This window comes from Equus caballus, chromosome 2, assembly GCF_041296265.1.
Source record: "Equus caballus isolate H_3958 breed thoroughbred chromosome 2, TB-T2T, whole genome shotgun sequence".
NCBI lineage: Eukaryota > Metazoa > Chordata > Mammalia > Perissodactyla > Equidae > Equus > Equus caballus.
Genome location: NC_091685.1, coordinates 33,357,319 through 33,380,661, shown reverse-complemented (window position 1 = coordinate 33,380,661; position 23,343 = coordinate 33,357,319). Strand labels below are relative to the sequence as shown.

Here is a 23,343-nt window from a genome sequence, read left to right as displayed (position 1 = left end):
AAGAACAGATTCATATGAACGAGGCAAAAAAAAAATAAAAACAAAAGACACTTGTACACTGACATATACCTTGGAGGCATTTTGCATATGTGAAATTTCATTTGCATTTTTAGACAATGGAGTAACTCTTTTGCAGGCTGCACTAAAACACACCATTGAAGAAATCAGACTGGGAATTTCAGCATTCATTTGATGTTTCAAGAAGTCAAGGAAGGTAGTCAACTAAAAAATAACTCAAATACTGCTTCTTTTTCATGTTCAGCAAGCATAAGATAATTAATGGCAGAACAGCTTACCTGGGACAGGGCTCTTTCTTGAACTTAAGTTTTGAGAATCCACAATCTCTTCCATTTGTTCATCTGCTTCTACCTCTATTTTATTCTGAATCTCTGGTGCATCTTCACTAAGGCAAGTTCTTATGTTCTCGTCCTCTTCTAAGACTCTCTGGACTGCGGTGGGAGCACTAGCAGTATTAACATTAGTGGTGGCAGCAGCAATAATGACTGGCGTGAGAGGAGGAGAAACTGGAGGAGTTGGAGGAGATGGAGAAAAGGAAGGAACTGTGGAACGGGTGATGGGAGCTGGGACACACTCCACTTTCATTTCTTCTGGGGGACTTTGCAGAATCTCCAGTTCAAGAGTCAATGGTAATACCTCCTGTTTTACTATTTCCACAATGCTCTCCGTGGCTGGTAGTTTCTCACTAACTCCATTCATTTCATTAATTAGGTTAGTACTAACAATCAGTGGACTATCATTAGGTGCTACACTACAAGATTTCTTGCATATATCATCATCAATTATGTCTGTTGGTGAAGGATCTGATGTTTCTGTGCAAGATGCGGGGCTGGGTACAGGAATTGTGTCTTCTTTTGAGGAAGAGAGTTCACATCTATCATCTATAGCAGTGGTGAGTATTGGCTGACTACTAAGAGCAGCAGAGGTTGGGGAAGCAATTGTACTTCGAGCAAGTGGAGAAACAGTGGTAGGTGATGGAGGCAGAGGAAGCTCTGGTATGGATTCCACTGCAGTAGTTTCAGATGTCTGGCCTGCTTGTTCTTTCTTCTCTCCACTAAGAACTAGCCTAAGCACTGGGGAAGGAGACTTTAACACTGGATCTGGTTTTGGCTTCTCTTCTAGGAAAAAAAAAATAAAAGAGTTTTAAGAGTAATTCTTGCATCAGAGATTATATTGTATATTTTAAGCTAATTCTTTTATCTCTTACCATAAATGATGGGCAGCAGAAGAGAGACCAAAATATTATTCTGCCACTTGAAAAGCATGATCATATTGTCTTTTCTAATTACACCCACTATACTTGATCTCCAATACATATAAAGTTTATTTTGGAGTAAGAGAAGGAATCAACTCACTAAATGATTACGTCAAGAATACAACAGAAAAAGTTCATCAAAACTAAAGTTAAACCATTCTTGAGATGACAGTGGGGCTTTTCTTTAAGGTACAGAGACCTTCATTCATCTCTACTGTATCTTGTTCCCTGTAGAAAATTTTTCTACCAAAAATACACCATAGTGGCAGGACAGTTCAAGGGCAAATAACTTGAGATTAAATTATTATAAACTGGTATTTTTTATTCTCTATATTTCTGCATTTGAGGGAATTTTTATAAAGAATTTTTATTTGTATAAAAAGCTATGTTTTAAGAGAAAGTATCATGGTGTCATTTATTATCAATGAAATTTACTATTAGTGAAATCAAGTTCTTAAAGATAAAAATTCATTTAGAAATTAACTTAACTTTCATTTTTCAAAAGAGCTATATAACCAGAAGTAATATGAAGGTGTAAAAATGGAAATTTGGGGCTGGCCCCGTGGCCGAGTGGTTAAGTTCGCGCGTTCTGCTGCAGGCGGCCCAGTGTTTCGTTGGTTCGAATCCTCGGTGCCGACATAGGACGGCTCATCAAACCACGCTGAGGCAGCGTCCCACATGCCACAACTAGAAGGACCCACAACAAAGAATACACAACTATGTACCAGGGGGGCTTTGGGGAGAAAAAGGGAAGAAAAAAAGAAATAGGAAATTTATCTTGTATATTCAATTGTAAAAAATATTCTTTATATTCAGAAAATCAAGTCCAAGAAAATAAGAACATAACATATATTTCTGAAATATCTGAGAATGTAAATGTGTGTCTGTATAGACAAAAAAAAGAATGAAAGCAAGAGTGAGAGATAAATTGATAATCATAATAAAGGTACCTTAAAAGTACAAGGAACTCTAATTCATGAAAATTTCCCTATTTTAGAATTCCAGGTAAACTGATACGTGACTCATCCCTGGGAGGATGAAGCACAGGAGACTTACACTGGTTGCCAGACTTGTGCTTCCTGAGCACGAAAAACAGGCTCCATTGGAAAAACAGATACTCGTGAGTTTGTTTATCAGATGTAAACAAAAATTTTAAGCACTACTAAAAGACAATCTAAACAGAAAGGGACTTTACTTTCTCTGCCAGAAATCTTTATGAATCAGTGAAAATGAGTCTTTACAATAAATTGCAGTTAAGTCTGTCAAAGAAAATATGATCTGTAAATCAGAGAAATAGATGGTAAATATTAGCATTAAGCTGTTAAAGGCTAATTCATTCACTGTAACTACTTTTACTGGCCTTAAAATTCACTTTAATATGGGCATAGAGGCCAGGACTTCGTAAACTGAACTCTGTCTATTTACTGTAGTGAAGAAATAAGATCAATAGAGGCTCTCACTGCCAAATCCCTCAGACGAAATTGCCAGGACAAGAGACACAAATATTTCACAGAAAAGTCTATTGTATGTATTATAATGAGAGACATATATAATAAATATGTATTTATTAAAATAAATATCAAATGAAAATAATTTCCAACTCACTGGAGTAACTGCTACATGGGTCACCCAGATTACATGATACTACCGTGAAAGCACATCAGAATAACACCCTTTATGACCAGTGAATGGAACCTAGATGTAGTAAATTAAACAAGAGAAAATGATAATTCTCACATTAACAGTCTAATGAGTATGTTGATTCAATTATTAATTTGGGGAAATAAAATTTCTGATATTAAAAAAATCAAACAAAAGCAGACCTAAGACTGAAACAATATACTCTTGAGAAAAATCAAACATTAATGAAGAAAATCAGAAACAAAAAAAGTTAATTATTTTCAGAGCCCTTCATTCTGAAATAAAAGTCCTTAAATTCATTCATTAAAGCTTTAATACAGGAAGCTGGAAAGTATAATAGAGTAGATCTGAATAAAGAACATTGATTTTTATCTAAGAACTTTCACTATTAAGAGTATACTTTGCAGAGACATGATATAGTTTGAAACCTAATATATTGCATTAAATATACCATTTGGCTATCTTTAGGAATTTGTGGAAATTCCATCTTTAAGAATTTTTTCTAAGGGAATAATCATGCAAGAGTGAGCAAAGACAGAGGTCTGGAATATATAAGGCAACACTATAATAGAAAAGAAAAAGAGAAATAGACTAAATGTCTAACAATGGGGGACTTGTTAAAGAAATGGTGGCCTGGGCATCTAATGGTATATTGTGCAATCATTTAAAATAGGCTTTTAAAAGAGTATTTAATGATTTGGAAAGCTATTTATAATAAAAGATATGTTTTTTAAAAAGCAGGGCACGGGGCTGGCCTGGTGGCGCAGCAGTTAAGTTCGCACGTTCCACTTCGGCGGCTCATGGTTCGCCAGTTCGGATCCCAGGTGCGGACATGGCACCACTCAGCAAGCCATGCTGTGGTAGGCATCTCACATATAAAGCAGAGGAAGATGGGCACGGATGTTAACTCAGGGCCAGTCTTCCTCAGCAAAAAGAGGAAGATTGGTGGCAGATGGTAGCTCAGGGCTGATCTTCCTCAAAAAAAAAAAAAAAACCCCAAAAAAGACAAAAAGCAGGGCAAAACACTGTATGTAGAGCATAAACCTAGTTTCGTAACTTGAAAAAATACTAAGATATGCACATGGGAAAGTCTGGAATTACACACAGTTTATTAACAATGGCTCTGGATAATGAAATGAGATAGTTTTTTCTTTCTGCTTTATCTATGGTTTCTCTAATAAGTATCACATTGCAAAGAAGAAGGAAAAAAACTGTTCCCTTTTCTCATATGGTGGTGGCATCTACCAGCTAGATGGGTGGCTTTCTCTTGCCTTGAGCCTCATGTGACTCAGAAGGTGCTTAATGGGCAGAGATTAAGCATCCTGAAATCTGAAGGATAGTCTCATTTGACAGAGAACAGTCCTGTCCTAAATGCCAAGAGAGCCCCAGCAGAGCTACACTGCTATAAATGGTTGAATTACAACAGAATACCTATTCTACACCAAGTGCTTTCAAAAGGCCTGAAGACCAGGGCACAAATAACTTATTTGAATTATCCATACCGTATCTTCAGTACACTGGGCTGAACGAACTTTCTCAAAGAACATCAAACAATAACCATTTAAGCTGTGTCTATACATCATCAACACCAAAGATTTCAATTCATTCAACCATCTTTCTCTCTATAAACAAAGTGGAGGTCTTCTCTGTCTCTTTATAAAGTACCAAACAAATGGGAAATGGAATATTTGTCTAGAAACTTGGTCTTCATGTAACCATTCCAGCTGTTCACATCAAAAATTCTGAGAAAACCAGAAGCTTAATAATGGCAGTTAACATTTATTAAGCACTTATTATGTGCCAGGAACTGGGTGAAATACTATGCATACATAGGTCCTTTAATACTTACAACCATCACTGGGGTAGAAACTATTATGTTCATATTCTACAGATGGGGAAACTAGAGATTTTAGAGATCCTAGGTCAAAGGTCATATAATTAGCAATGCTGGAACCTGAAAATGATTTCAAATACCATATTCTTCTAATTCAGAAAAAAAGGCTTATGGAAAAAGAAGTATTTAGGTGAATCAAGCTGGAGGGAGACTTTGGGGCTAACATGGGATTCTGTTACCTAGTGCAAATCCTCAGAAATGATCCTCCCATTGAAAGAGAAAAACCAATCTGAGTGCAGAATGCAGAATCTATTGATTCTGGGAGTAGCAGAGCAATCTTTGAAAATAGTGCATTTTAACATCCTACTTTAATTTCAAAAGGAATCTATAGTTATGAAGGAAATTTTAAAATTTCTTTTAAAAAAACTCTGAAAAATGGTGAGACCTTTCTAAAATTATTTGAATTTATATACATGTGGTTAAAAAAATACTACCCTGAAAACTATTCTATATATTTACTGGCAAGCTATGGGTAGAATTAGAAATAGAAAATTACCTTACTGAGTTTTCTGGAGAATAGTTGGTACTATGAGGAAAACAGCAGTAGTCCCAAAGAGTTACTTATAAGCTCTATAAAATACACTTAAAATGCAAGTCTTTCTTTTCATCAAGGTAACCTGAAACATTTTCCATTTTACTCATATCTATGTCATATATCAAATTTGAAATGTTGATTTTATAATTCAAATTTCCACTAGGTGTAAAGGACTGAGAAGAAGCCAAGAATTCTGGAAATCAAGGCCTAAATATAACACAACACAGAGGTCTCATAATCTAAAAATCTTATCAGGTCAGAGTTATCATCAACAAGGTATATTATGACTTCTTTACATCGTGGTCCAGCTACAAAGTCTGCATAGAGGATATAATTTAAGGCCTCTCTGAATGATAAGTATTCAATACGCTTAGCATAATTCTAATTAGTAAAAGGATTACAACTGTGCAAAAGGAATGACATAAAGTTTTAAATGGAATACCTTGAAAATAATTTTGCACTCAGATTGAAAATATTCTAAATTTTTACTCAAAACTGCTTTCTCGGGGCCGGCCCAGTGGTGCAGCAGTTAAGTTCACATGTTCTGCTTTGGCGGCCCAGGGTACCCTGGTTCAGATCCCAGGTGCGGACATGGCACCACCTGGCATGCCATGCTGTGGTAGGCATCCCACGTATAAAGTAGAGGAAGACGGGCATGGATGTTAGCTCAGGGCCAGTCTTCCTCAGCGAAAAGAGGAGGATTGGCAGCAGATGTTAGCTCAGGGCTAATCTTCCTCAAAAAAAAAAAAAAAAACCCCACAAACGACCACACACAAAAAACCCCACCAAAAACAAAAACAAACTGCTTTCTCGTTGGAGGCAGGAAGTGGTCTTCCACAATGCCTACAAACTGCACTCCTACAAGGTGAATGACTTTAATACTAAAAAATTTACTGTTAAGCGTGCATGATTCTCTAACCGTAAACAAAGCTGAAATAAGTGTCTGACAGCGCAAGTTTTATAAGCATGCCAGGTTAGGGTTTGTTACCTATCTTTTGGCCCAAAACTATTTTATAAAACAAATACAATATAGGACTTGTCTCTGTTCAAGTTTCCTAGGCTCCTCAATACTCAAGGGGGAAAACCACCATATTATCCTGGCATTCTGTAAAAAAACATTGAAATCATACATCAGAAGTCTGTAAGTGTGATTAAGTTGCATCTAGTAAAAAACCAACAATATTAAATATCTCCATTTTATGCACCAATTCCCAAACTCTCTTTAAAGAATAATTTTTAGAAAGTAAATTTACTAACAACCAGCTATAGAACATTAAGGAGTTCAAAGGAATGAATGATTCAAGAAAACAGAAAACACACAATTTCCATTTATTCTTAGAATGAAGTCAGAAACATTATAAAAGCATGCTCAAAGTCATTTGCTTCCTCCTGTGCCTGGTGAGAACTGTCTCCCAACTTTAGCTAAGGTAAACCTACATCCAACTAGGCAGAAAAGAGAGAGAGCCTGTGATATCCTACTTTCTGGCATGAGATTTCCCTTAAAGTTTTCTATATATAATCCAAAAGGCAACGTGTATTTATTTCAACAAACATTTGGCACTTTATGTTCACGGTCAATAGGAGTAGAGACCTTAGTAAGATTCCTGCATCAATAATAATGGCTATAATTTACTAAGCCCTTTTTATAGGCTAGGCATGTCCCCACAACAACCCTGTGGCGCAGGTCTTCTTTATTCCGTTCTGTAAGCGAAGAAATCAAAGATACACAGCATACTGACTTACCAAGAACTCAGTACTCTCTCCACCTGAGGCAACAGAAGCCAAACTTGTAAGAAGAAACATTTTTTGTTTTTAAAAATAGCAAGGTACACAGGAGCATGTTGAATATATAAATAAAACTGTGGTGCTCTTGCAAAACAATATATACTTTGATTTATTCACCCAACCTTGTTGCAAAAACTGTTTAAGGAAGCTAAGTTTTTACCTATAAATATATGTTGACAATGAGACACTAATAAAATGTACAAAAACCTTTTACTAATCACCCTTTTTTATTTTCCTAGAGGCAGAACACCGATTTCCCATCTCAAACCTTTGTTTAAAAGTGGGTATCTAAAGAATCCTCAGATATTTTACTCTTAAACACTAAGGACAAGGTAATTAATTTAAAAAGACACTAAAGAGGGAGGAAAACAGTCATACACAAACCTTGCTTCTGGTCGCTAGCTGCAGTGACAGGGGTGCTGGCAGCAAGATGAGCGCTCTCCACAGTCCCATAAACGACAGGGCTGTGCTCGGGGACCTGGCTGGGCAGCTGCTGGGATTTGAAGTACAAAAAAGGGTGATAATGAGCGTGCGAACATAAAAACTAGCAACATGGAACCCAAGCAAGTGGGGAAGACAGAGTGGGGCAGGAGATCACAAAATTAAAAAAAAGGGAAAGCAAGGAAAAAATATATAGGCCAGTTTAATAAATCCAAAAAGTACACAAGAAGACAGGAAAGGAAAGGAAAGAGGCAGCAGGGAAAGGGAAGGAAAAGAGATGATTACTATTAACCACAGCAAGAGACAACAGCACAACAATCATTAGCACAAAACATTCTCTATGTTCTTTCCAAGGACAAACAGACTTCCCACCTAACAATAGATGTCATACCTGAGAGGGAATTTAACATTCTCCCAAAGACCAAAAGGATTTGGTCAACTTCACTTATAAACTACCTAGCAAAGTAGTTCATCTGCCAAAAGCAGGACAAACAAAACACGATGGGTTTTAAAACCAGTTACTGATTCAAGAAAACAATACTGAAGGGTGATTCTAGAATTTGTACACATAATCACATAGGTGAAATGCAACTTGGAAAGTCTCTAAAGGCACTTTCACCTTAAAATGTCTTTAGGTTCTGAGTCAAGGATGGCATCTTTTCAGAGTCAGAAATCTAAGTAAAATATCTGGCCTTTCAGAGCTAAGAGGAAACTCATTTTCACTTAGCCAGAATTTTGGAATCACCAATGTCCATCAAAACTCAGCAGAGTAGGTTGAAGCGATTTCAGCAACTGTTTAATGTAAAGGGAACAAAAATTACACAAAAAAGGACAAGAATACTCATTCTAGATCAAAGTCCACCCAGGTAATTGTTCTGGATTTGAGGGCTACACAAAACAAAGCAGTGTCTCTCCTCGGAGATGTAAGGTCAATTTTTTGATAGCTATAATCTTCTATTCTGAATTCTATCAGCCCCATCACAGCAGAGCTCCCCGCACAATTCTGATTTTCTTTTCTTTACTTTTGGAGGGGAGGGGGAAATTAGGTATGTACAATTTTGGGTGGGTAGGGCCACCTAAAAGTGAGAGTTAATAAAAGATATTTTTAAGTCAATAAGTCCCCCATAAAATGGGAATATAAAATGAAATATATCAGTTTAGAGACATATCACTTATCTTATGTCATTTAACTAATGATTCTCTTCAGAATGTACAACATGCAATTTACAGTTGACTATATATGGATTGTACAGAATAACAGGAATGGGAGAAATACTATTATTTAACCTATTTATTACACCATCAAAGTGCTCATATTCCACAATTACTTCTAAACGAAGACTACTAAAATTATATTGTCATATATAAAAAATGAAGAGTTACTGTTTTCACTTTGATTCATGGCCAAATAAATGAATAGTACTGCCATCATTACTCTACTCTGAATCTTTAGTTACATTAGAAAAGAATTATATTATTGAAATTTAAAAATTAGGAAGGCTCCATAGCTATAAATGAAAATATGGACTCAGTTCAATTTTACAGTTGAAAACCGCTCTAGAACAAAGGAAAGATTCTATGCCACTTAGCATTTATTCAACAGTCATCTGCATATCCCAGGAAAGAAAGATCTATAAATTGTGTCATTTACCTGAAAGGAAGAAAATATTAACTATTCCAACTCCCTGGGAAATTACTAACAATGGAAATGGGTGATTGCTAGAAGTAGGTCACCAAAATGACATCCAGAGATAAGGTGAGATGTTTAAGACAGTAAAAGGCTATTGATACCTATAAATCTGTATAGATCAGAGAGTTTTTTCAATCTAAAAATACGTTCAATCACATTAAAGACACAACTCACAGACAATTTCAAAGCAACAAAAACCTAGAAAGATTTTACGTACAAACATTTATAAGAAAGGAGTGAGATAACATGTCGGTTAAATCATAGTTCCAAATATCTAGTACATAGTTAAACAGCCACAAAATGCTAAGAAAGTACTGTTTCCTCAGCTGTAAAACGAAAAGAAACTAAAGATCCTACAGTCCCTTTCAGCTTTAACATTCTCTAACCTTCTGATGCTACCAAGAAAATGATAATATATTAAAATACAATATAATTTAATACTTTGATCTTGTTTGATTAATTTTCATTTAGGATAATCTCTAATTTTAGTTTAACCTCTAATCTCTTTTCTCCCAATGAAATAACTATAAATAGCCTGTTACAAAGGAGTTCCTTATCTTTCCAAAGCACAAATAATTATAGCTTATTTTATCTAATTGGTAAGTGAGAAAAATCAGGAAACATACTGAATATTGTGACTCAAAACATTACCTCCAATGCTGTATGCATTCTGATCCCTATAAGGAAATGAAGCCTTTGGGGAGCTGGAGAACATAGGTACATGATCTCCACTGCTGAGAGTATATTTAAGGGATTTCAAAATCATGGTGCTTCAGTTACTTTCACTATGGGTGGGAATGAAAATTTATAAAAATCATTCTGGAAGGGCAATTAGTATCAAAATATAAAACAGTTCAATAAAGATGCTCAGGAAGTCAGAGTTAAAAGCTTAGGGTTGATCTGGCAACTTCACATTGTTGCAGCAGTTCATAGTTTATGTCAATGCTAAATTGCCTCCCCCCCAAATTTTTCAAAATCAATGCTTTGATTGGCAGTAGAAAACAAAAGCTTTCTCACTTTTCAACTACAGTGATAAGGGAGTTTAAAGTATGACAGGATATTGGATACCTGACAGTATCTAAGAAACGAATTTCCTTTATACATTCTACCTGAGAATCTCCTCTGTTCAAGATTTATATATTAAATTTGAAGTACTGACCTCAAGGAACAATAGTAGGTTTGGGCCTAAATATCAGAGGAATTCATTTTTTTAAACAGAATGTTTACCAATAGGTAAAAAAGGCAACAAATCTGGAATCGTCCCTAAATACTCCTCTGTACAATTTAAAATATATTTCTCTTTACAAAGCCCACGTTGTTTCTATCCAGAAAGGGGCCACCTTCCTTGACTTCTTTTTTAATCTTGTATATGACAGGATGCTTAAGTATCATGTGAGCAACTAGGGTAGACTGTGGTATAAGTCGCTGGAAAAAAGAAGACAAGGGAGGGAGTACATCAAACACCTGAAGACACAGTAACAGGGGGTTCACAAACTCAAATGCCTTTATATAAACCAAAAGGTGACCTAAATGTGTGACGCCAAAGAGTGTAAAATAATAAAAACGAACAATGTAACAAACTAGAGAAGGTATGCCCAGGCTAAAGGAAATCAGATTGATGAAAACTTTTTTTTAAACACCAACCTTATAAAACAAACATCTGAAAAAGAGAGAACCTCTTTTTTGAAGGCAAGGAAAGGTTGCCAAGGTGTCAGGAATAATGAGGTAAACCCAGACACTCAAGATAAAAGCTGCCAGGCTGAACTGGATAGGCCTTAAAATGATTTGAAGGTTGCAATGGGGGGAGAGAGGGGGGAAATGAAACAACAAGAAAAACTCCAAAAACCAGTAATAATATGAATGGAATTCTCTCTACAGTATTTAAGACAGAACAGAAATGGCATTGAAACAGATCAATGGAATATAAAAATCCAGAAACAGACCCAGGTATATACGATAATTCAGTAAATAATTAAAACAATATCTCAAAACAAGGAGGCAATGATGAACTATTCAATAAATAATACTGAAACAAGAGACAAGTCATTTGGTTAAAAAAAAAAGAAGCTGGATGCAAATCTTATTATATACATCAAAATAAGTTCCATATCAATTGAAAATAAAGGTAAAATAATCAAACTAGAAGAAAATATATGAATAGTTTTATTATCTTAGGTGGTAAAAATCTTTCAAAGTACAAGCCCTACATCATAAATTATTTAGGAAAATACAGTAACCTGTGAATGTAAGAATTTTAAAACTTGTATATGATAGAAAACTAGAAAGAAATCTTACATATGTCAAAGGAAATTTTCTTTAACATGTGAAGAGTGCTTATAAATCAGAAAAAATCATCGCCCCAAGAGAAATGTATACAAAAGACAGGAATAGGTAATTCAGACACAAAGAAATAACCAGTGAACATCAAAATTCTTAACTCTACAAATCAATAAATAAAAATTAAACGAGACGATTTTTTAATCTATCAAATAAGCAGTAATATAAGGAAAGGGGGACTCTCTTATACTGCTGGTGAGAGATTAACTGGTACATTTCTGGAGGATAGGTAACACCACCATAATACAAAAATAAGGACACAAAGCTGTTCATCATAACATTGTTAATATTAGTGACAAACAAGAAAGAATAGGAAAACCTGTGAATTTAAAGAAACTGAGGTACATACAAACAAAGAAACACCAGGTAGCCATTAAATACTACAATAATACCTATAGTCAAAAATGAACATTTCTGCATGATCACCAAAAAAATAGTAGTTATAAAATGGCACGAATAAACTCAAATATATTAAATTATATGTGTGGATATACATATGTATATATGCACTAAACAATGTCTAGAAGGATATTCACGAAGAAGTTAACAGTTAATTCTCAGCAGTAAAATTCAGGCTTACAATTTTTTCCCTTACTACTCTTTTCCAATGAAATTTATAATTTTCACACACAAAATTAAAGTCATTTTAATTTTGAAAATACATTTTCACTAAGAGATAAATGACTGAACCTGACAGTTTCTTGTGATCTCTGACAACACTTCTTGTGATCCCTGCAACTGTAAACATCGTCGTTGCTAGCTGATTACAAATTGCACTATCACTGTTCTTGTGTCTGACTGGAGGAGATGGTAAGGGATACGAATTTTGCTACACGTGCAAAAAGCTCAAGTGACACTTTCCTTATAATTAGGATTCAAACTGAGAGTATCTAGGGTAAAATCATACCCCTATGACAGCAAAGGCTTTCAGAAAATTTGGTGAAGAATTACGAAAACACATAGTTCAAGTAAAAATGAAGAATCATTTAAAATAAAATAAAATTTAATGTTATTAATATCTTCTAAGTGGATCTTTACTGGGATGCCAAAACAACTTAAAACATACTTGTTCTACTGGCTTCCAAAAGAAGATATGGCATCTCAAAAGTGGCCTGAAGTCAAATTCTGTTCTCTTGCTTTAGGAAATTCCTACAGGCACCGAACCTGAAGAATCTAGGTTTTATTACAAATTCAGGACATTTTTACAAAACACTGTTGGAGACAGACCTAATGAAATAAAAAATCCCACTCTACAGCTCTAAGAAGGACCCTCTGGCTGTCTGTGTACAAATTCTTTTTTTTTTTTTTTTTTGAGGAAGATTAGCCCTGAGCTAACTACTGCCAGTCCTCCTCTTTTTGCTGAGGAAGCCTGGCTCTGAGCTAACATCCGTGCTCATCTTCCTCTATTTTATATGTGGGAGTCCTACCACAGCATGGCTTGCTGAGCGGTGCCATGTCCGCACCCGGGGTCTGAACCAGCGAATCCCGGGCCACCAAGAAGTGGAACGTGCGCACTTAACTGCTGCGCCACCAGGCCGGCCCCCAAATTCATTTTAAACAATGGAACAGCTTAACCCTTGCCAGCAAGGGTCTCTGTTCACCATGACATCTCACTTAAAACCTCTGAGAGAATCCACTCCACCTTAGATAACTGTTAAAAGTCTACAAGGCTTTCTACATTATTGAAAAGAACCATTTTTAAGTCAAAGGACATTACTAATGAGAAATTATTTTATTAAAGATGAAGAACAATGTGACTTAACTCAACAACCATTATCTTTATTACAGACATCACTAAAACAAAACCTACATGCCTATACGCTTCAAGGTAGACAATGGTATTAATTCATCAGTGCCTTTGAGATGACAAAATGATATTGTAAAAGTTAAGATTTGTTTACATGATATAGGTATCCCTTTCAAACATTACACAGGAACTTAGCTACTTCATGTACATAATACTTTTAATATGAATATTATTATCTAAGCTTCAGAACCTAATGTTAGTTAACTATTATTGCTAAAACTATAAAATGAACCAATTAACAAATAGTCTGAATTTAAGGTTTCCAAGTATCAAGTTTATAAGAAGCTCTTCAAAAGATTGAAGAACCTGCTGACTTTGACAATTTTCCCAAATGACAAGAGAGGCTATATCTTTCCTAAGATGTGCCAGGAATCAATAATTTCCAACTTTCTCTCTGCCCCTACACCCTGTGGCACAGCACTGTCTCCCATTAAAACTGGGCTTCACTATATGAGTAATTCTTAAAACACAGAAAAGAACAAAAGGGAGTAGGGAGAGGAAGAAAGGCATATATTTAAAAAATTAAGTGATACACCACCCTATCAGTTTGGAAGTAGAGAACTTTGGAAGCTTTGCGTATACAACAGCATGTATTTATTTTTACCCTACAGGGTCCCATAATGACTTCAGGCAGCTAGCACATTTCTTAACATGTAAATGTTCCTGTGCTTTATTTCGATCAACAACAGAGATATAGCTGACAGATTTTGATGCTGAGGGAAAGTAACAAAAATTTCCCTTTCTTTCCCACTTAAATAAAATTTAAGAACTAAAAGGGAACTCTGAGATTACTTCGTACAATCTACAGATGAAAAAAGAGGGGTTTAAGGGCTTAACATTCTGACCTAACAGTATAATTCTAAGTGATAGAGTGAAGACCAACGCAAGTGTTCTGGTACTCTGTGATGTCCATCCAAGCACCTCTATATGCATACTGTGATTATCTGAATGGGCACACATATACACATAGATATATTTTCTTTACATTTGAAATATAAAATCTCCAGGAGTTATTCATAGATAATTTTAAAATTTAGGCAGTAAGAATTTCAAATTCAATCTTCTCTTTAGGGTAAAAACAGCAGTAGCGAAAACCTATTTCTCCTCTCCATCCTCCTCACACTCTCCTCACCCAAGGCAGTCTCTCAACTCTTCTTAGCTTGATTGCTTGCCAAAATCAAACTCATTATCTCTCTTTTCAAACATCCCCACGTTATGTTTTACTATAAATCCAGGTATCTAAGCTTGAAGCTGACTCTTCCCTCTCTCTTACATCTAGAACCATGCATCCCTGTTTACATGGACAGTACTGGTTCATGCCTTTTGTCCCAGCAAAAGTATTAACAGCACTCCTATTCATTTCTAAAACTGCCCCAATTTAGATGATAGATTAAACGGTCACTCTAATCCCTACTTACTTAGTAACCAATTGCTGAATATTTCTCTAACTGGCTTCCTCTCCTTCAACTGACTTCCTAATTTATCACCTGAAATGACAATAGTCTCCCTTCATCCAATTTCCCATCTCCATATGCCATTTTGCACATGCTGCCCTTCTGCCTGAATTACCTTTCTCTCTCTTTCGATTTTGTGAATACCAGTCTGGGAACTCAGATCAAATGGCAACTCTGCTGTGAAGCCTTCCCAGACTCTTCTAGTCATTCTCTGTGCCTCCTGAAATAAAAGTAATTGTAACACTAACAACAGATAACATTTATTGAATGATCATTATGCCCTGAGCTTAAGCAATTTAAGTATTTTTCTCATTTAATCCTTATAACTATATGACAGGTTTTATTTTCCTCACTTTTTTTTAAATGTGGAAGCTAAGTCTCTAGAAGATTAAGTAATTTGGCTAAAGTTACAAAATTAAGTAGTGGAACTGGGGACTTGAAACCTAGTATGTCTGATTTTAAGCCAAAGCTTTACACCTCTCTCCTATACTATCTCACCTGTACCACCACTAATAGGTTTCTGTGATCCAACTCATCTGAGTCTGTGCTGCAACTCTGTCACTTGGTCACCTCTGCATCTTCATAATTCTCTGCATACACCTCACAGGAGTACCAATTATAAAGGAGTAAGTGTCCTCTGTCTCCCTTAAAGAAACTGGGACAAGCTCAATGATAGGCAAATGTTTTGCTGTTCACAGCATACGCAATTGTGGCTGAAAGCAGGTATTCCACAAGGCCAAAAGCAATACAGTGTTTATTCAGTCATCAATTCTGATGCAGACGGTTGTCTCCTCTGTAGTCTTACTAACTAGGATGTGGTTCAGGATCTATCTAGAATCAGGCTCAAGTTGCAAGCTAGCAGCCTTTAGGCTAAACCTAATGAGTTTTCTTTGGCTGGTATAGTGCTATTTGTTACTTGAATTAGTTGCCAACATTTAAAACTGGCAGCTTTTTTATATAAATAGAGATTTCTAGCTTCTTTTGAAACACTGGGTCAATATTCTTACGTGATATGACAATCTGGCAGTAATGACTGCCTCCCTTCATCAGGGATGTCCTCTCCTATTCTACGTGCAATACTGTATAAATTTCGGGACAATGAAGCCAAGTTCAATTGCCATCATGATGCTTGTGCTGTTGCTTTTCTTAAGAGAAAAATGAAGTATTTCTAGTATGTATGTCTCTGTTAAAAAGCTATTTGTTCATTCTATGAATTTCACGCATTCGGAAAAACAACAGATTGGTAAGTGTGGATTTAAATGCAAACCACCTAATAAAACAAACTAATGCTTCATGACGATATTACACCTCAAAAAGAACTATCAACATTATAATTAATGACTGATGGTCTTTATCAACTAAAATGTACATTTAACGTGCTTTATGACCACTCAAACATATATACTTGTATTTAGTCCTGTGATCCCTGGGGAAAGATAAAGAGCAATAGGATTTCTGTGGTGAAGGACAGAGGGATAACCAGAAGAGGGTAGGATGAAGCTTGGTAAGATTAAAGAAAAACAAACCAACTCCACAGGGAATTAAAAGGCAAAAAGATAAACTAACGCGTATTCAAACTGAGAATTTAAACACAAATCAACAGAAGATTGTCAATTATATGGCTTGACAGTAACAGTATCTTAATTAAAGTGGGAAAATAAAGACCAAAATTTAACTGCACTGATCAACCAATCCCAAATTTGGGGCTCTAGTACACCCCTCCCTAACACAGCACATAAGTAGATAATTTAAATGTGTAAGTGATGCTTGACCCATGTTCACTTCCAGGGATGAGCTTAAATATAAAATCTTCTTCAACATTCCAGACTCGGAATATTCCTGGGGCAATAGTGGGAATGGTGAAAAGTTCTATTAAGGATCACTAATCTGACACTACAATTCACATTATCTAGATGATCACATATTATACCTGTCTAGATGATGGAAGAAACTATCATCAACATCATTACACAAAGGCCCAAGTTTTAGGCTTACTCAAAACTTACAGATTTTCAAGGGGTTCTAAACTCAGCCATCTATTGTGATCTCAATTTTCAAGAACTTTTTTTAAACTATACTACTAAAATCCAGTCAATCATCTATCATTCTGAAATGCCTTATATTTGATCATCCATATCACTCGTCTGTAAAAATGAGTCTCTGAGGAATATCTCACCATCCAGCCACAAGAGGGGAAAGGAAGCAGCCCCCTATTCCTTAATAAATTTGGGTTTATCTGTTTTATATGCTGGGCTCTCGCTTTAGATATTTTGAAGATTTGAAAAATCACTCTTCTCCTCTGAAAGGTTTACCAAAATTTACAGTGACCCAGTGATGAAATCAAAATCTGGTCCAAGTTGGGGGATTCCATTCTCTACTGTAATTTACTAAACTCCAGCTCCTCCTGAAATGTCTCGATTTCTAAAAGCAAGAATGTAAACTCTAACAAGACCATGATAACCACATTCTGCAACAAGAACAAAAAGGTGCTTAACTGACAGAATTTACTAATAATCCTTGTAAATAATTAAAGACGACACCCCTTTCACTCAAGAAGCTCATTAATGTAGTCCTAAAAGGTAATGGGTATATCTTAAATACAGCTAGGTATGCTTTGACTAACACAGGCAATTATCTCAAACAACATTGTTCAGTAAAATGTTCAACTTCTTAACCTTACTGTTTGCATTAACACATAGTGCAGCACTTAATTCCTAAGGCTCTGTACTGAAAACATAAGATACTCATTTAATGATAGGTTTCTGCAGGATTGCAGCTCCTTTTGGTATCATGTAGTAGGTCACTAGGAAGAGTGGCAGCAGCTATACTCTGAAGGTAAAGACAATACACAAAAATACCACCAATAAAAATTTGAAAGTTATAATAACTTGTAAAGAGAAACATGTCTGTTTAAATATCATTTAGATATTTGAAGCTATGAGACAACTGATGGAAATGGAAAGCACAGAAAGTGGCTATAGAAAAAAGAAGAGTTCAGTAGAGGTTAGTGAACAAATACACACCACCATCCACCATGGCTCACTGTCTTACCTGAGGAGGAGTAGGTGTGGATGTGGGTCTCCCTATGGGTGGAGTAGGATTTCTGCTGCCACCTCCAGACATAATCTCCTCTGTTATGTCTTTACCTCCCTGGTTTGGATCCCGAATTCTTATCTATAAAGTTACAATAAGATGGCATATTCACAGATGGGTGTCTATGTAGTAGAGTTACAGGCATACGACATATTAAAGTTGCAAACTAGGAAACCTGTCAAATATCAAAGTTGAGTACCACATCAGACTTTATTTCAATCACAGAAACACGTGGGGTCATTCAAAGAAATTTAGGCCATTAGCTCTGACATGAACTAATTAGAATAACAAGCTAAAACAAGACCTAGTTGGCTAAATTTCTAGGTCAGAAAGGTAAAGTATTAACACTTGTCTTGTAAGCACTGCCAAACTGACTGATTTTATTTACAATGCCTAATATAAGACAAGATTTATAAAACAGTTTTAAAATATGGAAGTTACTCTATAAAGTTTTAAAGGTCTTACATGATTCTCTAACAAAATGAAAGACATATCCTAGGACTTAGTAATTTATGTTGCAGACAACTTTATATATGTACATAAGAATGCTCATTGCAATATTGTTTGTTCCAGCAAAGACACAGAAACATACCAAAGGCCAATCAAGAACATAATAATTTAAAATAGGGCCGGCCCGGTGGCACAGTGGTTAAGTTCACAGGTTCCGCTTCTTGGCAGCCCGTGGTTTGCCAGTTCGGATCCCGGGTGCGGACATGGCACCGCTTGGCAAAAGAAATGCTGTGGAAGGCGTCCCACGTATAAAGTGGAGGAAGATGGGCATGGATGTTAGCTCAGGGTCAGTCTTCCTCAGCAAAAAGAGGAGGGTTAGTGTTCCTCAAAACAAACAAACCAAGCAACCAACCAAAAAGTGAGATCCTTACAATTAAATACCAAACAGCCAGTAGAAAGAATAAGATCTACATTTACTGATATGGAATGATCATCAAGATGCACTGGTAAGAACCAGCCCTGGTAGTCTAGTGGTTAAGGTTTCGGCAGTCTCACTGCTGCAGCTCAGATTCATTTCCCGGTCATGGAACCAGACCACCCATCTGTCAGTTACCATACTGTGGCAGTGGCTCACACAAAGAACTCAACTAACAACTAGGATGCACAACTACGCACTGAAGCTTAAAAGAAAAAAAAAAACACGTATTTGTAAGTGAAAGGATGCAAGATGCAGAACGTGTATGGTTTTCTTCTTTTAATTTTTTTAAAAGTTACCTATGCTCATAGATGTCAGTGGAGATGGTGCTATAATGGAGATGAAGTACCTGACTCTAGGTCTTCCATCCTGGGACAGTGCTGAGACATAAAGGGCCCTCTGCTTCTCATTACCTCCAGAGCTTAATCGAGGTAGCCCTAGCTTCTTAAAAATCTCAAGGAATTCACTAATAAAATCATGTGAATCTGGAAGCTTTTTTTGGATTACAGTCAGCCTTCTGTATCCACAGGTTCTGCGAACACGAATTCAACCAAGTGCGGATCGACAGGCCTACAATGGTTGCATCTGTACTGAAGATGTACAGACTTTTTTTTCCTTGTCGTTATTCCTTAAACAGTGAAGTATAACTATTTATGTAGCCTTTATATTGTATTAGGTATTAGAAGTAATCCAGAGATGATTTAAAGTACATGTGTGTAGGCTATATGCAAATACTATGACATTTTATAGTATAAAGGACTTGAGCATCCTCGGATTTTGGTATCTGCCGGGGTCCTGGAACCAACCCCCCATGATACCGAGGGACAACTGTAGTTCTTCAGTAACAGTTCTAACATCAGCTATTTGTTCAGGTATAGAAACTCATTTCTACTCGCTTTAAGTATTGCTTCTAATTCATTTGTTCCACTTTCTTCTTCAGTAACATCTATTATTACTGTCTTCCATTTTCATTATCTTCTTTATTAATTTTTCTGCATTCTGAGAGTGTTCTTCAAGTCCAACATCTGCCATGCTGTTTCAACATTTTCAAAGCATAATTTCTCAACTCTAGTGTCACGATACACTGGCATGTCCTGATTATTATGACGTGCACAAGTAATTTATTTCTGATAATAAAGAACCAAAGTTTTGAATCTTGTTAATCTTTATTAAATGAGAGCACTTTCAAGAGTCTTGCTATGACGTCACTCCCACCTATCTTACCTGTCTGAACGAGGGAGACTCTCATAAACATCACCCATTGTTTGTGTTCTGATGGATAAAAGATTGCAAGCCATTCTACTACAAAAGTTCTGTGATGTAAATTCTGTATTACTGCACTCTAATTCTCTTGGGCCTGCCTTACTATACAGAGGCAAAGCCCCTGTAACTGACTGAAACCAATTAGACTATATTTTCTCAATTCTGCTTTCTGTTTCTTAAAATGAATCTATTCCACAGGAAAGATTTTTGTTATCCTTAATACGGTGCTCATTTTCTCTTGTGCTATTTCTCTCCCCTGTCAGTTCATATTTGGAGGTAGAGCTGATTAGGACTAGAGCTAAAGGACAATCAGGATGCTACAGACTGAGCTCAAATTTCTCCTACTTAGTAAGATCTTAGCAGACTAAACCCTCCCCGTCCTAAAGCTGGAGGGCATGCTGTCATTTAGCATACTTAGCTCAGTGCATGTTGAAAAGTGATAGTATGCAAATGTTGCTTGCAGCTTCTAGCCATATACCCATACAAATCCTCCAGGCCTACTGGTGAGAATGTAAGGGAGGAACAAAAAACGGCAGTCATTTGTGGACTGAGATGAATAATGATTACAGCTGTGGGTAAACATATTTGACAAATGAATGGACATTAAATGTTAAAATAAGAAAAATACAGATCTCTTACTGTTTTTTTCTCTCTCTTGGCTGGAGGGGGCTGCTGCTGCGTAGGCACTATAATAGGTGCTGACTGATACACTGGCTGACTTGGGTAAAAAGGCGTTCCTAAAGAATTAGAAAAGAATGAAAAAAAGCATTCAGTTATTTCGTCAACCACTATAAAACTACAAATGGCACTATGTCTCTGGGCAATCAGTTTAAAAAAAGTAACAAACAAAAAGAAGCATTCTTCTTATTCATCTCTTTCTACTAGCTCCTCTCCAGCTACTGGTCAAGGAAGGATTCTCAAATACTCATAAATATCTACCTTTTCTTTAAGATCCAATATGGAAACAACTAAATAAGCGACTCCTGCAGGCTGCCACTAGCGTTACCTTTTCAAAACACTACAATCATGCAATGCCTAAGAACAGGGACACATTCTGAGAAACGTGGTAGGTGATTTCGTCATTGTGTGAACATCATAGAGTGCACCTACACAAACGTAAATGGTATAACCTACGACACACTTAGGCTACGTGGTACTAACCTTATGGGATCACCGTCATATATGTGGTCCATTGTTGATCAAAACATTGTTATGCGGCACCTGACTATAATCATACTATAGAACTGCTTTAAAAAAATCTATTGTGGGGGCCCATTATCTGCAGCAGTGAATGATTCTCAAACAAGGGCTTGTGTAAGAGTTTTGTGTGTGGGTTTGGCCAGGGGCAGGAGAATCTATCTGATCATCTTGGGGTTTGCGGGTGGTCTAATCTCTCTACTTACAGAGAACAACTGCCATAGGGAGCCACCATTAAGGCTTGGCATCTGTCCTACTTTGGGGGTAGAAAAAAGGCTGAGAACAAGCAGCCTAAAGATAAAGTCCAGACACTAAGAATCCAGGTTCTAGGTTTCTAACCACATTTTCTACCACTCGCAAACTCTACACCTTTGCTCTAGCTATAACCTTTTCTTACTCCTATCCCTTGAGTACACCAATCTCTTCCACATTGTTCACGCCTTTGACTATACTACCCTTTTGCCTGAAATCATCTTCTACCTACCCCTTGTACTCTCAACAAATCCTTTGTAATTTTCAAAACTTTGACCATTATTATAATTACTATTAAACCAGAATACTTAGAAGTGGAGAGCAGCAGTCAAATACTGGACATTTTGAAGGTAGAACCCACAGATTTGCTGATGGATTGGATGTGGGTGTGAGCGAAAAAAGTGTCAAGGAAAACTCTCAAGGTTTTTTGTCTGAGCAAGTGGAAGAATGAAGGTGTTATTTACTGTGCTATCTGTTTACTTACTGAGATGAGGAAAACTAGAGGAAGAGTGGAGTTTAGGGTAGAAAAATTGGAGTTCAATTTTGCACATGTAAAGTTTGAGATTCTTAGACTTTCAAATGGAAATACCAACTAGGCAGGAAAAGATACAAGTCTGGAGTCAGAGAATAGGTATCTGTTTCGGAATTAGTAAAATATGGACAACATTTAAACCATAAGACTAGATAACTCAGGAAATGAGTACAAATAAAAAAGAAGCCCAAGAATTCAATTTTGGGGCACTCTTATGTTTGTTTAAAGGTCACAGATATAAAAAAAACACAGCATAAGAGATGAAAAATAAAACCAAGGTAGTGGTTGAAGCGAAGAAAACTGTTCAAGAATGGGGAGAGTGCTTAACTACGTCAAAAGGTGCTGAGAGGTCAACTAAGATTCAGCAAAGATTCAACAGTGAATGAGATGAAAGAAAATGGAGACAGAGAGTACAGATAACTTTTTTTCTTAGAAGTTTTACTATAAAGGGAAGCAGAAAAATGGGCTATAGCTGGACAAGAATATGAAGTCAAAACCCCCTTTTTTTTTAAAGACGGGAATAAAACAGTAGGCCTGTATGTTGATGGGACTAATTCAGCTAAGGGAGAAAAAAAGTGATACTGCAGGAAAGAGAGAAGAGAACGGTTGGAGTAACAGCCTTAAATGGGTACACAATGGGATCTGGTGCCTAAGTGGAAGACTGGCCCTTGGTGGGAGCATGGATAATTGAATCACAGTAAAAAGAAGAGAAATGTGTACGAAGGTAGTTAACACAGGTAAAAGCCTTGGTCCTTTAGTAAACAGTCAAATAAAGTTGGTTCTATTATCACTGTTCAACATCATCACCATGCCCACCACAATCTTCCAGTGGAGTATCTTGGAAGCAGTACAATTTGTAGTACCAGAACTCGGCAGCTGTCAATCAGTTTTGGAGAATCAGATTTGGAAAAGGCCTAAACATGGGGCATGACTAGGATTTCAATAAGTTCAACATAAAAAGACAAACCTTAGCCATCCTACAGTAATGGGTAAACCAATCTCAAAGCAGAGGTCAAATGAGTGATTCTATACTATCTTTTTATGTCACTACTTCCAAAACTCAGAAAACAACCTCTAAAATTGGTTTCAAATGCTGCTAGATAAGCAATATAATCTGTTCACTCTGCCATATTTTTTAAGCTAAGTGAAATAAGATCCAAAAGGTGAACCATCCTTTAAAAAACAAAAATTAGATTCTTCTAATGAAACGTTTTGAGTGAATAT

General features: G+C 36.4%; 1 protein-coding gene across 50 annotated transcripts in view; it reads right to left on the bottom strand.

Moving 5' to 3' along the window:
* The window catches only part of EIF4G3 (eukaryotic translation initiation factor 4 gamma 3), a 318,192-nt gene that overhangs the window by 120,498 nt on the left and 174,351 nt on the right, over positions 1–23,343 (bottom strand). For 26 of the 50 annotated variants that reach the window (XM_070246689.1, XM_070246732.1, XM_070246742.1 and 23 more), the window contains 4 exons: positions 20,778–20,875; positions 17,909–18,031; positions 7,513–7,618; positions 297–1,136 (listed from right to left, as the gene is read on the bottom strand). In XM_070246689.1, coding sequence (XP_070102790.1) covers positions 297–1,136; positions 7,513–7,618; positions 17,909–18,031; positions 20,778–20,875 — 1,167 coding nt within the window. Of the gene's footprint in view, positions 1–296; positions 1,137–7,512; positions 7,622–17,908; positions 18,032–20,777; positions 20,876–23,343 lie in introns of all 50 variants that reach the window. The other 24 variants (XR_011430530.1, XM_070246686.1, XM_070246729.1 and 21 more) reach the window with 1 other exon arrangement.